The sequence below is a fragment of the Mus musculus genome, chromosome 5 (assembly GCF_000001635.26).
Source record: "Mus musculus strain C57BL/6J chromosome 5, GRCm38.p6 C57BL/6J".
Classification (NCBI taxonomy): Eukaryota; Metazoa; Chordata; class Mammalia; order Rodentia; family Muridae; genus Mus; species Mus musculus.
This window is the reverse complement of record NC_000071.6, coordinates 150,531,331-150,547,242: the sequence shown is the minus strand read 5'-3', so window position 1 is coordinate 150,547,242 and position 15,912 is coordinate 150,531,331. Positions and strand designations below refer to the sequence as shown.

The 15,912-nt window shown below is 38.2% G+C and overlaps 1 protein-coding gene across 7 annotated transcripts in view; it reads right to left on the bottom strand.

Annotated features, from left to right (window-relative positions):
* The window catches only part of Brca2 (breast cancer 2, early onset), a 47,851-nt gene that overhangs the window by 22,905 nt on the left and 9,034 nt on the right, over positions 1 to 15,912 (bottom strand). For 3 of the 7 annotated variants that reach the window (XR_001784600.2, NM_001081001.2, NM_009765.3), the window contains exons 5-12: positions 15,510 to 15,559; positions 15,148 to 15,188; positions 14,841 to 14,952; positions 12,601 to 12,650; positions 11,693 to 11,804; positions 10,106 to 11,212; positions 3,786 to 8,594; positions 2,253 to 2,348 (exon numbers count right to left, since the gene is read on the bottom strand). Coding sequence is in view for 5 of the 7 variants with exons in the window: in NM_001081001.2 (NP_001074470.1) it covers positions 2,253 to 2,348; positions 3,786 to 8,594; positions 10,106 to 11,212; positions 11,693 to 11,804; positions 12,601 to 12,650; positions 14,841 to 14,952; positions 15,148 to 15,188; positions 15,510 to 15,559 (6,377 nt within the window). In the remaining 2 variants the exon portion in view is untranslated. The remainder of the gene's footprint in view (positions 1 to 2,252; positions 2,349 to 3,785; positions 8,595 to 10,105; positions 11,213 to 11,692; positions 11,805 to 12,600; positions 12,651 to 14,840; positions 14,953 to 15,147; positions 15,189 to 15,509; positions 15,560 to 15,912) is intronic. The other 4 variants (XR_377265.3, XM_006504907.4, XM_006504906.4 and 1 more) reach the window with 4 other exon arrangements.

The window sequence follows — 15,912 nt, the reverse complement described above, 5'->3', positions numbered from 1 at the left end:
ATGCAGACAGATAAACCATGGAGTAAGAGGTAGGAAAATTGGAGAATAGCCTGGAGTGTGACTGGGGTGGATTTAAGACTTCTCTGAGTATAGCTTTCTTTTTTTTTTTTTTTTTTTGGCTTTTTGAGACAGGGTTTCTCTGTGTAGCCCTGGCTGTCCTGGAACTCACTTTGTAGAATCAGGCTGGACTCAAACTCAGAAATCCGCCTGCCTCTGCCTCCCGAGTGCTGGGATTAAAGGCGTATGCCACCACGCTTGGCCAGACCCAGAATTCTTATGCCTCTCTATATACTGTGAATTTGAACCATCTATATCTATTCTACAGGAAGGTGATTCTATGGGTGATCTGTGGAACAGAGGCTAAGTGCCCACAATGATCTTTACAGGCCCCACCATCAGCACTGTTACATACACCTGTTCACTGTTCAAGAGAATATCTGTACAGCTTGTTTATCTGCCTGTAGAAGTCACACTTATCCTGTGACAACTTATTTTCACAGTTTGGTTGATACACAGTAGCTACTTTATTGCTACAGGATTACCATAGGTACTGGAGAAAATAAAAAATACTAATTACTCAGATTTGGGTATTCAGCAGTTTTTTTGTCTTTTTATTAGAATTAATTTTACTCATCATTATTGGGCATGTATGTGCACATGTGTGTGCACTCATGTATGCATGTTTGTGTGTGTGGGGGGGGTGTGCAGAGAAGGTGAGAGGACAACTTCCAGAAGTCAGTGCTGTCTTTCTAAAATGTGGTGTGCTGGGATTGAACTCACACCATCAGGCTAGGTAGTGGCAGGTACTTTTACCAGCTGAACCACTTCAGCAGCCTGAGGTTTTTCTTAAATAAACAAAATAAGGTTATATCTACAAGGACAATAGTAAAATTATTTTTGCCTGAGGTAAAATTTAGCTTTTAAGTAAAAATTAGAATTTAAAGAAGTTTGTGTCTGGTCTGTATATTTTTTAATATTTAAGGCTTTTCAGTCTAAAAAGTCTATCAGTGACAAAGGTGGTTAAATGTTGGGTAATAAAGTTTGTCAACTTGGAGCTGGGGAGATGGCTCATAGGAAGTGACTGCTCTTGCACATGAATTCCCAACACACAGCTGAATGTTACTATACTTCTAGGGACCTGATGGCCCTGGGCTCCTCCTCACTGAAGTCATATATATGGATACTAAATAGTTTTGTTTGTTTGTTAGTTTGTTTTATTTTAAATACAAAAATTTAAGCCAGATAGTAGTGGCACACAACTTTAATCCCAGTAACTGGGAGGCAGAGGCAGGTGGATCTTTGTGAGTTCCAGGTCAGCCTGGTCTACAAAATGAGTTCCATGAAGCAAGGGCTACATAGAGACACCTTGTCTTGAAAAGCAGACAGACATAGCCAGGCGTGGTGGCACACGCCTTTAACCCCAGCACTCAGGAGGCAGAGGCAGGCAGATTTCTGAGTTCGAGGCCAGCCTGGTCTACAAAGTGAGTTCCAGGACAGCCAGGGCTATACAGAGAAACCCTGTCTCCAAAAAACAAAAACAAACAAACAAACAAACAAACAAACAAACAAACAAAAAACCCAAAAAAAGGGCTGGTGAGATGGCTCAGCAGTTAAGAGCATTGACTGCTCTTCCAAAGGTCCTGAGTTCAAATCCCAGCAACCACATAGTGGCTTATAACCACCTGTAATGAGATCTGAAGACAGCTACAGTGCACTTACATATAATAAATAAATAAAAATCTAAAAAAAAAAAAAAACCCAAAAAACCAAAAAAAAAAAAAAAAAAAAAAAAACCACCACCACCACCACCAACAAAAAAAACCAAAAAGAAAAGAAAAGCAGATAGACAAACAAACAAGCATTAAAAAAAGTAATAGGAAACTCAAAAGACTGCAATGGACTAAGAGGCAAGGCATCATCTATATGTAGTAAGTTGAAGGATAGAGTCAAATCATGACTGAGAAATGTACACCTCATTTGGTAGCATCGATCATGTGACTTTGATAAAATGGTGCAGGTCATTTACCACTTTCATTAAGTCTATAGTCACTATTTCAAATGCATCTTACATTAGCAATTACAGCTTTGTCAGTGCCCTAGTAGGCATCATGGATGAACCATCCACATTCTAAATACACCAAAAGTTTAACAATTAAACCATTCTGTACACAGAAATGAACCAAGGGAGGAAAGTGTAAGAATAACATGCAGAGTACTTGTTCAGAGAAAAACTATGAATAAAAACAAATTACCATCTGGAGTGCTTTTTGAAGGTGTTAAGGATTTTCCTTTACTTTCTATTATCCTGTCAAATTCATTTAATAAGCTTCTTTTGATTGGGGGTTGTCCTAAAAAGAAAGTTCCATACATATTTGTGGTTGTATCAGTTTCGCCTTATAAAAGACTAGATTTCCCCCTTTATAACTAAAGTACTGACTTATACATGGTAAGCAATGAAACAAAACAAAACCCCACAGATAAGTATTACACAGTTAAATTTGCTCATATAGAATATGACCTGTATAATATTTGATGAAGTAAATCTGTTTCTGGCAGGATGGCTGATAATAAACTACTTCCAGGCCTCACTCCACTATATGGTAAGGCTAGACAAGAAGATATATAATTATTCCGATACTCTGAGTCCACAAGCTTGTAAATAGAGCCAATATCTTTTAAATCACCCACACGAGGGTTGGAATATTAGTTTTGAAATTGATCATGATTGCCAATGTCAACTGATTCAATAAAGATTCTTTCTAGCCTGAAACACTACCAAAACATGCTCACTGTAGATTATTAACCTAATAGTTTCACTAAGTCATTACACATTTAAATGAGAAATAAGAATATAGTCCAATAGTATTAAGAGCACTGATATTCTCCGAGAGGAACTAGGTTGTTCTCAGAATCCATGTGGCAGCTTGCTACTCTTTGTAACACTTGTCCTAGAGTATCCAATATGCTCTTTTGTTGGATACAAGGCATGTACACAGTATAGGGACAGACATGCAGGAAAATCATCCATATATATAAAGAATTCTGAAAAAGAGTAGGACATTATTTAGTATTAAACTGTGTTTAGAATATTTGTGAAGGAAGCAAGCAAAAACTAGGTTCTCTGCCTAGGTCAGTAACATGTCAGGTTCAATGTTGAGTAACTTATTTTAAATTTTGTGATTTTAAATATGTAATCAATTAATTGATGGATTTTTTGGAGACAGGGTCATGATATTTAAACCAGGCTGCCTTGAACTTAGCAATCCTTCTGCCTTAGGTTCTTGAATGCTGGGATTACAACTATCAAATATAATGCCTGATAGTACTAAACATTTTATCTATAATTACCTTGTGAGAGGCATTAACTATACATTATGGATATGGGAACAGGCTCAGAGAAGTGAGGCAACAAATGATGAGTACAGTAACTAAGTAACTAAGTCATATACAGTACTAATTAAGTCATGGGGCTATACTAGAAACCAGCTTCTAACTGCCAGAATTAGAACTTCTTTACACACATGGGAAATATTAACATTTTACTAGCTTTGTTGAAAATAAAACTTCTTAGCATAATTTCACAACATCAACTAAAAATACACTAAAGATCCTTAAAATATGACTTGTTGGTACAGACTTACAGATATCAAGTTCTAAATCACTGTCTTCTAAACTCCACAGGGGGGGAAAATTAGTTTTTAACACTAATACTAGTAACCTACAAGACTACTGAGGATGAATCACTTGAGAGAGACCAGTAGACCAAAGCAAAAGTAAATCCTTACCAACTGCGTCAACAGTCACTCCTCCTCTTTTCCTAGTTCTCGAATTAAACAAAGTCTCATTTTGGGGGCATGTAAACAGTGAGCATTTGGCATGAGTCTGTTCAGAATCTGTCAGCTCATCATCTTCCATAAAAGCTTTGGCACTCTCCACTGCTTCTGTTTCAAAATAGTTCTCTGACTCTTTGGAGTAATACTCTCCTACATTTGTTTTCACAGGAACATCAGAAAATGTTTTCATTTCATCAGTTTTTACTTTTATGTTTTGGGGTAAAGTTTGTTCTTTTCCCAAAAGATTAGCCTTACTATGGGATACTTTTGTTCCTAATACCAACTGTGTGTCTTGGTTTCTCTCCATCTGAGAGAGTTGGAGAGAAACTTCAATAGATTGAGTATTGCCCGAAGAACCACTTTCTTTATAATTACTTGGTAAGCTGGATTTATCATTGTAGGTTTTCTGCAATTTTGAGTTTACAGGGTATTCTGGGGTTCTGATTTCAGCACAAGGTTGAGGAAGTATTTTTGATACGTCTTCAGGTATAGGTGAATGCTGGAGAGTATGTTCAGTTCTGATCAAATCAAACTCCTCTAACATTCCTTTAACTTTGTGTAAGGCACTTTCTGAAACTGTGACCAGTTTTCCACCTGCAGTGCTAAATCCAGAGAATACAGATGAATTGACATTGCCTGGGAGGGGTTTTGGGAGTGACAATACACCCTGGGTGCTATGCACCACAGAGTTTTCTCTTTTCACAGAGTGATGTGGTTTTTCATTACCTTCCAGTGACACCATGGAAGATAACTGTTTAGCATCACCATCCATCTCAGAAAACACTTGCCTTGCCTTTTCTAATGAAGCATCTGATACTTGTATAGCTTTTCCACTTGCTGTGCTAAAAATCCCATAAGTGCGTGAAGGATGGGCTGCCTGGGGAGGTTCTCTTATAGATTTACTTGTATCCCAAGTTTCCAAACCAACAGGTGGTGTTGCAGCTTTCTTCAGTCCAGACATACTTTGGTTATGTTGTAAAATTTGTTCATTATGAGGACAAAAACTATCCTTACGTGAGTTTATGCAGACATCACCTGAAGAGCTAGGACATATAAAATCCTTTGAATCATCCAATACTTTATGACAGCTTGTCTGGCAAGTGTCTGGTTTACTCTGTCTGTTTTGCTCAACTATTTTATAACAGTTATCTGTGACTATCTCTTTTGTTCTTTCAGTTTCTTGTGAATGAGCTGTAATAAACACGAGTGAGCCTACCTTACAATTCCTTGAATCCAGCAGAGATGGGTCAATGGCTACATCTTTATTTGCATGTGGTGAAGTATTAGTCTCCAGTTTCTGAACACAATATTCATTTATAGTTTGTGGGTGTAGATTTCTTTCTTTTGTAGCAGATACTCTGGGGGAAATGGTATTGCCTTCAGCATTCTTCATGTCTGGCGGAACGTCAGAATCAATTTTATTTTTTAAGAAATATCCTGAATCATTATGCATGTCATCACAATGACAAAAACTAGACTGGGATAGATAGCTATGACACACATTAGGGTCACTAAGGAGGGTTGACACTTGGTTTTCAGAGACATGATTTGTATCAATTTCAGTTCTGATAATGACCAAACTATGTTCATATGAGGCATTTCCTGCAAAATCTTCTGTGTGTTCCTTTACACACTCAATTTTGATAGTATTTCTTGTTCCAAGCTTATCACCCTGTTCTCTAAGCCATTTTCTGCCTTTGGATAGAGAAGACTCTCTGACACAAGTTTTCCTACTGTCCTCCGTATAATATGCCAAAGCAGAATCTTCAGTGACTGGGTAAGAGGACTGACAAATACAGCAAATTCTAGGATTCTTTTCTACATTATTTTCTATGTTTTCTTGTACTTTGGAAGAGGTACCATTTGATGTTTTGAGATTTTCAGTTTGCCTATACATATGATAATTTTGCTGAGGTAGCATTTCAGTCTCCTTAGAGACAAAGTTCTGCATTTCTTCACATTTTGAGGCAGTTACTTCAATTTTCTCATATGCTAATGTAAGTTCTTTTTTACTGTCCTTCAGGGGTTTTGATCCTTGACTAAAACTGGCAGTTTTCCTAACATATTGTGTCTCATCAAAAAGGTTTTTCACTTTGTCCAAAGATTCCTGCATAATTTTGACTTTTTTCCCACTAGCTGTATGAAAACTCAACAGAGTAGGTTCTTTGGTACTTTCTATTTCATATTCAGGATGCTGCTGAGCTGGTAATTGACTGACAGTTACAATTGGGAAATGGTCTTCAAATACCTTTTTAATACTGATTGCTTTCTTGTGACATGAAGTATGCATTTTGTCCTTATTTATGCCATGGAGAATTTTAGAATTCAAAGAATCTGAAATGACAGTCAATTCATCTGTTTCCCGATTAAAAATATTCACACTTTTATTTAATGACTCTTTGGAGACTCTGGTATTTTTCCCACTTGCAGTCTGAAAGGATATATTAAACTCTTTTATATTTTGTTCCATCTTATCTGAAGGTAATTGTTTTTTATCTGAAGATTTCATACATGTTTCCTCAGCTTTCATAATTTCCAAACATGTTAAATCTGATATATTTTCCTTAATTTGTGTGTTTTCCTCTCTCGCATATTGGGTACATGACTCAGGACACTTACTGCCTTGATCGGCAGGTAAATCACTGTCACCTTTATGAATATAAACTGGGCCACTTGTACTTGACATACTACCATCAGAGTTTTCTAAATTATTTCTTTGAGAGCTAGTATAGCTATCTTCATGTTTTGTATTCTTTATGTATTTTTCAGGATTTCTGCCAACAAAAATACAGGTAGTCATTTCAATATTATTTTGTAATGTTACTTGGCACTTACTAGATTTTTCATCAAAACTTTTTTCAGTGTTTTGTTTCTTTATCTTAAACACTGAAGCAACAGAATCATGGTGTGCACTTGAAGAGAATCCTCTTGGTCCTACTTTTGCAGAAGGCTCCTCACTATTTTCAATGTCACTGAACAGTTTCATAGCTTTTCTCAGAGCCTCATTAGACACACTAAGTTTTGTGCCAAGAGCAGAACAAAATCCTCCAAACTCCATTTCATTTATATTTGGTAAAAAACAAGATGTATTTTTGTTACAAGTGTCTTCTAACAGGTGAGGAAAGCTTTGTTTAACTCCAGCCGAACCTTCAAATTGCTTGCTGTGATCTGTCTGACCTACAGAGGGATCCACTGGGAGGTGAAGATCAGTATCTTTCCACTCCTTAGAAGCGGTACTTAAAACAACCATCTGGTTTCCAGGCACTTCAGATGTATTCTGTGCTATGTGGCTTGGCTTTCTGAACTGTGTGAATTCAAACTGACTTCCTGATTCTTCCAAAATAGTAGACAGTTCTGTAATTTCTGCTTTTTGGCTGGTCGTTAAATTATTTGAATGAAAATCTTGCTTTGAAGATAACATCTGAGGTGCTGTGTCAGTATCTTCATGAGAAACAGATGATTGATTGTGAGACTGTGTAGATACAGTAGTAACTGATTTCAAATCAAATATATGAGGTTCACTTAGTTTCTTCTGGTTTGCTAATGGAAGGGTATTAACAATGTCAATACAAGCTAACCTAGTAGGATACTGTTCTTCAATATCTTTGAAGAACATTTTACTTTTCTTGACATTATGCTCTGAAAGTTTTATTTCTTTATTGGAAGCTGTTCTGAAGCTACCTCCAAAATTATGGTTCAAGACTGGATCCAAGAACTCTGACCATTTGTCTGAACAATCACTGTTCCCATCTGATTTCATATTCAAGGAGGAATTTGACTTGAAATCTTTGTCTTCGGTTCCTTTCTGGTGCTGCTCTATATTATTTCTGCTCTTCTCTGTATAATCATGGACCACAGCTAATGAATCTGAGTCCTTTGTAATCAACACTTGGGCTGCATGCGCATCATCTACATCTTCATCTACTGCCATGGGAGAGTTCTTGAGACTAGGCCCTTGTGTGTGGCTGAGGTCTTCTTCCTGGAGTTCCACTGAACTTCCTAAATCAGGCTTATTGCATTTATTAGTTACTTGAAAAGCAAAATTATTCCCACTGTCTGGGAAAAGTTCTTCAGAGTTCATATTGACTGCTACTTCTGAAATAAAAGGTGAGCCTTTTTGGTCCTTCTGTATGACTATTTTTGCATTTTGATTGAACTGTGACTTCATTGAAGAGGCCACTTCTATTATATTTTCACCAGGTGGCAGAAGCCCAGGAGTTTTAGAATTTTCACTTAAGATACATATTTCATTTACCTCCAAGATGTTTTTACTTAGTTCAATATTAACTTTACAACTCTCACATTGCAGTTTCTCTGGCATTTTACACATTTTCTCTCTAGAAACCATGTCTGCCTTTGACAGAGGTAGCTTTGAGCTGGGAGTTAATTTAAGAGTACTTGTTCCGTTGTGGTCACCAAGAGGGTTTTCCTGTGATTCAAAGCTAATGCTGCTGAGTTGCACTGCTGAAGGAAGACATGCTGAAACTAAGACTTTTTCTTTTCCATTGGAAACTTTTGGACTTTTTTGGTCATTTTCACATGTTCTTTCTGGCAAGCATAACAGAAAGTCAGCTTCTCGGGCTGTATATGGCTGTGGTTTTTCTTCAATGACTATTGCTTCTTTGTCATTAAGATCCTGAGATATCAATGCATGAATATAACTAATTTCTTTACTGGTAGCAGTCCCAAAAGAGTTGGTCAAGGATGGCTCTTCAGGATCATTCGGTAAACAGCGTTTTTTGTCAGAAGAATCTGGTATACCTATGCATAAGAAAACAGAGTGATAGGACAAGTTAGAGTACGATTAATTGCATCCACTCAGTGCTTTTCCCAAGTTATAGTGTTTAAAATAAGAAGTACAAGAAGAAAGCTGGGCGGTGGTGGCGCTCCCAGCACTTGGGAGGCAGAAGCAGGCGGATCTCTGTGAGTTCGAGGCCAGTCTGATCTACAGAGTGAGTTCCAGGACAGCCAGGGCTATACACAGAAACCCTGTCTCAAAAAAACAAAAACAAAAAAACAACAAAAAACCCAAACAAACAAACAAAAAAAGAAGTACAAGAAGAGCAAAGGGTGACTTAGAGATTTAAAACAAATCCTTGAACAATTGCAATTTTGAAGTTACTAAATTTCTACATGAAGAGCCTAAAGAGCTAGCTAGCTTAGTCAGTGAAGTGCCTGTCATACAGACATGAATCCAGGCCCCCAGCATCCACATAAAATGCTAGATGTAGCATAAGTATCTATAAACTCCAAGGTCTCTGGAGCTCAAACAACTCTTTGGTAATCTAGTACCAATACCATCAACCTATTCACCATGCTATTTACAATTTCTCACAGGGAGACAAAACTGATTTCACACCATGGAGATGAGGAATGGAACAGAAACAACAAGTCTCTCTTATGTTCCCCAGGCTGGCCTTGAATTCCTAGACTCAAATAATCCTCCTGCTTCAGCTTTCCAAGTAAACACCATTTTTAGCTATGTAATTTGTACATAATAAATACTTTAAAGCAGGAGCTAAGCAGTCAAATTCCTAACGTGTTTGGATAAAAAGCTGTCTTAGGAGCCATAGAGCAAGACACAGTGGTAAATCTGTGGTTCCAACTACTTGGGAGATTAAAGCAGGATGATCACTCAAGGCTAAGTTAAAAACCAGCATAGGATACAAAGAGGGGACGATGGTATGGTGGCTTAGGGTATAAATGCACTTGCCATTAAGCCTGAGGACCTGAAGATCCACATGGTGAAAAAGGAAAACTGACTCAGACAAGTAATCCACTGAGCTCCACACATACATCATGTGTCATGCATATGCCCACACACATATGCACAATAAATGCTACAAAAACAAAAAACAAAGACCCAACAATATATGGTGCCAACTGCCCCAATAAGTTTGAATGACATAATTCGAAAGACCAAATCCAAAATCTCGACAATAATCTATATAGGTACTCTCTGAGATTAAATGATTCCTAGAATCAGGCAGAGGTGGCCCACGGATTTAATCCAAGCACTGAGGGGGCAGAGGCAGGCGGATATCTAAGTTCCAGGCCAGCCTAAGTTCTAAGACAGCCAGGGCTACACAGGGTTCTCACCAAACCAAACCAAACCAAACCAAACCAAACCAAACCAAAAAGAGATCTGAAAAACTACAGAAAGTAAGCAAGTGTTTCTCTTAAAATTCAAAAAACAAAAAACTTATATTCAAATAGGAAAACTTAATCTCATCCTAAAGACTATATACATTAGAAGAAAAAAAGAATAATACCTGAATTTACATTTGTAAAGGTCAATGGTACTTCAAAAGCACTTGCTTCAAGCTGGGCTGAAAGATTAGTAAGCTCTAACTGTCTGTGTGTCTGTAGTTTTTTTCCTTGAAGAGATGCATCATCACTTACAGAGTAAATAAACTTTCTTTTTTTATTTTTTAGAGTGGATATCAAACCTGCATTTTTCACAGTGGCAGAAGTGTCAGTGAGAGTGGTTGGCCAGCTTCCAGTGTCAACTGAACTAGGACATATAGAATCCTCTCTCTGTGAGCATGCAGTAAGTATTCCCAATCCACATGCAGAGGCTTCATGTTCTTCTGTAAAGGTTGAGTTGGTCATACTATCTGAGAAAACAGTACCCAAAGTCTCGTCAAGTGGCTCTCTCATCTTGAATATAGACTTCCTGATACTCGGAGAAAGACAGGCTGCTTGACTTGTTCTAGACACCATTTGCTTCCCTGCAATGGAGTCTTCAAGTGATTCAAAATGCTGTCCTTCATGTTCCTTATCTACCACAGTCTCCTCACTGAACATCTTTTCCGGTTCTGGAAGACTAGAAATATGAGGTAAAGATTTTTCTGAAGTAATAGAGCCAGTACCTTCTTTCTTCATATCTATGAAGTCTTCTGAAATATTTTGGCTATGAGAAGAAATATGAGGTAAGGTTATTTTTCCTGTCTGGGTTTCATTTAGACCAGAAAGGTTTGACTGAGACCATCTACTATCTGAACACTGTACAGCTTCATTGCAGATTTCCTCATTCTGGCTGTAAAAGGGCTTCTGGCTTGTTACACCTGGATCTAAAGGATCACTCTCTCTTAGTTCCATTTCAAATACAAATGAGTTTTTATCATCAGTTTGTCTTCTAGCTTCTTCGCTTAATTCATCAGTTCTTGTTTCACTGAAAATTTTTTTCCTTGTCTTGCCCATTCTCATTTTCTGTAGATTTCTGGTTCTACGCTTAGGAAAACATAATGAGAAACTATCTTCTTCGGAAGTATCAACAGCTGTCTCCCCATCTTCTAGAATATTTGGTATTGGCTTTCTAAGGCAGTCTTTGAAGCTATTTCTTTTGCCAGATGAATCTCCTAACATTTTCCCCAAACCTGTTAAAATTCAAAACAAAAGCACATTATAATATTTACAATGCAACCATATTCTTCCTATTATTCTCACAATTCTTTTCAGAAATTGCTCACATTAAATAATACACAGGTCAGCAGTAAGAGGTTATTCTGAATGCCAGTTCTTTCAGCAAGTCACTCTTCTCCTAAAATCGGATCCCAATGTATTCAAAGTCTTTTTTCATACCCTAATCTTAAATAACTCATTATTTTTCCTGTTCTATACAATTGAGGGTCACCTTTAATAGTGCTATGTACTCAATCTAGTATTCTAAAAACTATCAACCCCAGTGTAGCGAGTTAATAAATTCTGTATTACAATTATGAAAAACAAATCTATCTAGTTAGTTTCTATCTTCTATATTTCAAAGGTTGAGAAAAAGAAAAGCAATGTATTTCTCCCTAAGAAAAGGACAGTGTCATCAGTTCAGATGAGTAGCTCAACTAAACAGACATACTTACCCTGACTAAAAGCTTCTTGCTGGTTTTTGTTTTCACTGTCAATCACTGAGGGAACAGATCTATCATTTTTTTGTGGACTTTCATTGTGGTTAGAAAAACAGCTTTTCAAAGTCTGCAGAAATTGTGATCAAAATCATTAATTAGTATAACTCTTTCATTACACACATAGATACGTACGTGTTACCAAATAGAAAGACAGAAAAAATTTTATAGGAAGAAATTGCATACAGGATCATGTTAAGAAACATCTCCAAACACTTAGGAAAATTATAAATTGCAGTTTAAAAATTCAGGCTAGCTGGGGCACAGTGACACACACATATAATCCTACTGCTTGGGAAGCAAAAGCAGGATGACCATCCCAAGTTTGAGACCAAAATGGTTTACACGACTTTCAGGCTAGTTAGTTAGGACTGCATAGCAAACCCATCCCAAAAAAAGTAAAAAACAGAGCCGGGCGTGGTGGCGCACGCCTTTAGTCCCAGCACTTGGGAGGCAGAGGCAGGCGGATTTCTGAGTTCGAGGCCAGCCTGGTCTACAGAGTGAGTTCCAGCTACTGAGGAAGGGAGAGTCACCTGGGGGGAAGGTATGGCCACTAGTCAGCTGCCCTATTCTCCAGTGCCCCACACCCATATGCACCAAGGAGCGCTAAGTGGATTCAGGGGATCATTTTAAAAAGAACAAAATACGTGAAGTTGAGAGTAGGTCATGTTGGGAAGGATCACGGGGGAAGTTAGAGGAGGAAGAGAGGGTGAATATGATCAAAATATATTACATACATGAGTGGCCACCTCAGAGAATTAAAAAAATATTTTTTACAAAGCATAAGCACCACTAACAAAACAAAATCAAGTGAAGGCATTCAGAGTGAGTAGTACGGAGAGTACACCAGCCTGACACTGACTTACAGCGGGAGAGTCAGCAGGCGTTACAGAGCTGCGTGCTTCTTCATCTCGGGCTGTAAAACAATTAAATTTAGCTGTAGTGGATTATATATTATACACTAAAATTAATACACAAACATACTTCTTCAGGAACCCCCCCCAACACACACACACACACACACACACACATCTGAAAGTGTGACCAAAGCCAGCAACGAGAAACACCAACATGGTCTAACTTGTCATACTGTTGTTTTTTTTTGTTTGTTTTTTTTTAAAGATTTATTTATTTATTATATGTAAGTACATTGTAGCTGTCTTCAGACACACCAGAAGAGGGAGTCAGATCTCATTACAGATGGTTGTGAGCCACCATGTGGTTGCTGGGATTTGAACTCTGGACCTTCGGAAGAGCAGTCGGGTGATCTTACCCACTGAGCCATCTCACCAGCACCCCTGTTGTTTTTTTTTAAAATAGGCTTATTTATTTATGTATTTTTTGGGTTTTTTGAGACAGGGTTTCTCTGTGTAGCTCTGGCTGTCCTGGAACTCACTTTGTAAACAAGGCTGGCCTCGAACTCAGAAATTCGCCTGCCTCTGCCCCCCCCCCCCACCTCCCCGAGTGCTGGGATTAAAGGCGTGTGCCACCATGCCCGGCAACTTATTTATTTATAACAGCTCACAAGCTGCTTTCACCAGAAAGAGCACCAGAAGAGGGCATTGGATCTCATTGTGGATGATTGTGAGCCACCATGTGGTTGCTGGGATTTGAACTCAGGACCTTCAGAAGGGCAGCCAGTGTGTTTAAAACCTCTAAGCCATCTCTCCAGTCTGTCACACTGTTTCTTAATGTGGTTTGGTGATACTAGCTTTATGTTCTCTACAAGGGCAGATGAAAGATCTGTAAAGTTATGTCTTCAAAGGCTCCTTGGGAGCCTTTAGCCTCTGTTAAGACAATGATACAGATGGAAGGCATAATTAATGCTAATCACTTCTTATCCTTCAGCCCTTTTATTTTATTATTTCATATAAACAACAAAAAGAGGCTAGAAAGATGGCTCAGCAGTTAGAAGCACTGACTGCTCTTCCAGAGATCCTGAGTTCAATTCCCAGCTCACAACCATCTGTAATGGGATCTGATGCCCTCTTCTAGTGTGTCTGAAGACAGTGGCAGCATAATCATATACATTAAATAAATAAATAAATAATTCTTTTAGAAAACAACAACAAAAGAAAGTCCAGTCACTTCTAGCTAAATGGATCAAAACTAAAGTTATTTGGCAGGAATCATCAAGCCCTAGTTTGAGGGCTGGCAAGATGGCTTAGAAGGTAAAGGCGCTAGCTGCCAAGTCTGATACCCTAAGCTGGATCCCTGGATTGCACATGGTGGAATAAAAGAACCAACCCTGTTAATTGTCCTCTGACCTCCACACTAATGCTGTGGCACCTGCACATGGGCATACTTGCACACATGCAGAATAAAAAACAAAACAAACAAACCTGAAATACTAAAAAAATTATGGTTTGAATATAAACTCATAATTTAAGGATTACCACAGTCATACACGTATCTTATGAATAAGCACACATACGTAACATGGCTATATATTGTGGATAAATGTGTATGATGTTATCATATATAGATGACAGACTACTAAAATATGTGACCCTTTGATTGCATTTTAAATAAAACATAAAAAATTGCCAGGTGGTGGTGGCACACACCTTTAATCCCAACACTTAGGAGGCAGAGGCAGGCGGATTTCTGAGTTCAAGGCCAGCCTGGTCTACAGAGTGAGCTCCAGGACAGCCAGGAATACACAGAGAAACCCTGTCTCGAAAAAAGTAACAAAAAAACAAAAAAACAAAAAACAAAAAAACCCAAAAAACCCACAAAAAATTGTTCTACAAACACTTATCGCACAGTAATATGTGTTTTCATGTTCACTTACATGTTTAGCCTTTACTTTTATTTTCTGTATATGGGTGTTTTGTCTACAAATATGTATGTACATCACATGCATGCAGGAGTCTATAGAGGCTAGAAGAAGACACCAGTTCCCCTGGAACTGGAGCTATGGACAGTTGTGAGCCACCACATGGGTGCTGAGAACTGAACCAGGATACTCTAAGAGCAGCCAGTGCTCTAACCACTGAGCAATCCCTCCAGCCCTTCCACATTTTCTTTCTAACATAAGACTGGAGATGACAACTTAGCAGCCTCCTCTGGCTCTTCTTGTCCAGTACACGTTTGTCACTATTACCTATGAGCACAGTGGAACTAAGGGTTGGTGGTGTAGCTAATGAGCTTGTCCAAGACATATCAGGATCCACTTCAACTCCCAGACTCTCAGAAATAGGTTTTGGTGTCTGACCCTACAAAGAAAGACGGTCGTTATTTTACAGAAACACTGACGATTAACTTTTCATTCACATTTTCATTTATCACTTACTTAATGCCTCTGGGAAACAGTTTGCTAAGTAATGATCTTGATTCTCAAGTCAAAGGGATAATACACACTGTCCCATTCTCAACTGATATACCTTAAGTTACCAAAGCAGAACATTTACCTCCTTGAGTTTTGGTGTATAAAATAAACTTCCAGATACCACTGTGGGTGAAAAGATAGAAAATTATTAGATCTTTATTAACATTTCTAAGACCTACAAATAAAAAAATAGGGCTGACGACATGGCTCAGCACTTAACAGCACTGGCTGCTTTTGCAAAAGGCCTGTGTTCCTAGAACCTAATACAGGCAGCTCACAACCACCCGAAACTCCAGTTTCAGGGGATCTCATTTCTGGCCTCTGGACACCAAGGCATGCACATAGTGTACACACATACACATTGGCAACACATTCATAGTACAAATTAGATGTAAATAAGGTCTCAAAAGACAACAAAAATAAGAACATTTGCTGTGCTCATACCTGGCTTTTCTCGTTGTAGTACTGCCTGTGTGCACCGCAGAGTAAGAGGGCTAGACAAAATGAAACAGTGGCCTTGGGTTAAAAGGGTAACAGCAGCAACAAGGAGATCAATGAGCACCGAAGCGTACTGGTTTTATGGTTTTGGAGACAAGGGCTTGCTAAGTTAGCCTGGGCTGGCTTCATACTGCGCTAGGATTTCAGGAGTGAGTTACCAGACCTGGTTCAAAGTTTCTAACATAAAAATTACTAAATTAAGGAATCTATTACTTTTTGTTTAAAAATAGGAGTTCTTCCAGAAGGTACGTGGCCAAAACAATCTGCATGACAGCTTATTTCTGTGAAATAAACACATGCAAGAAAATGTTTTATTTAAATACATTTTAATAACAGATATGCAAGATGA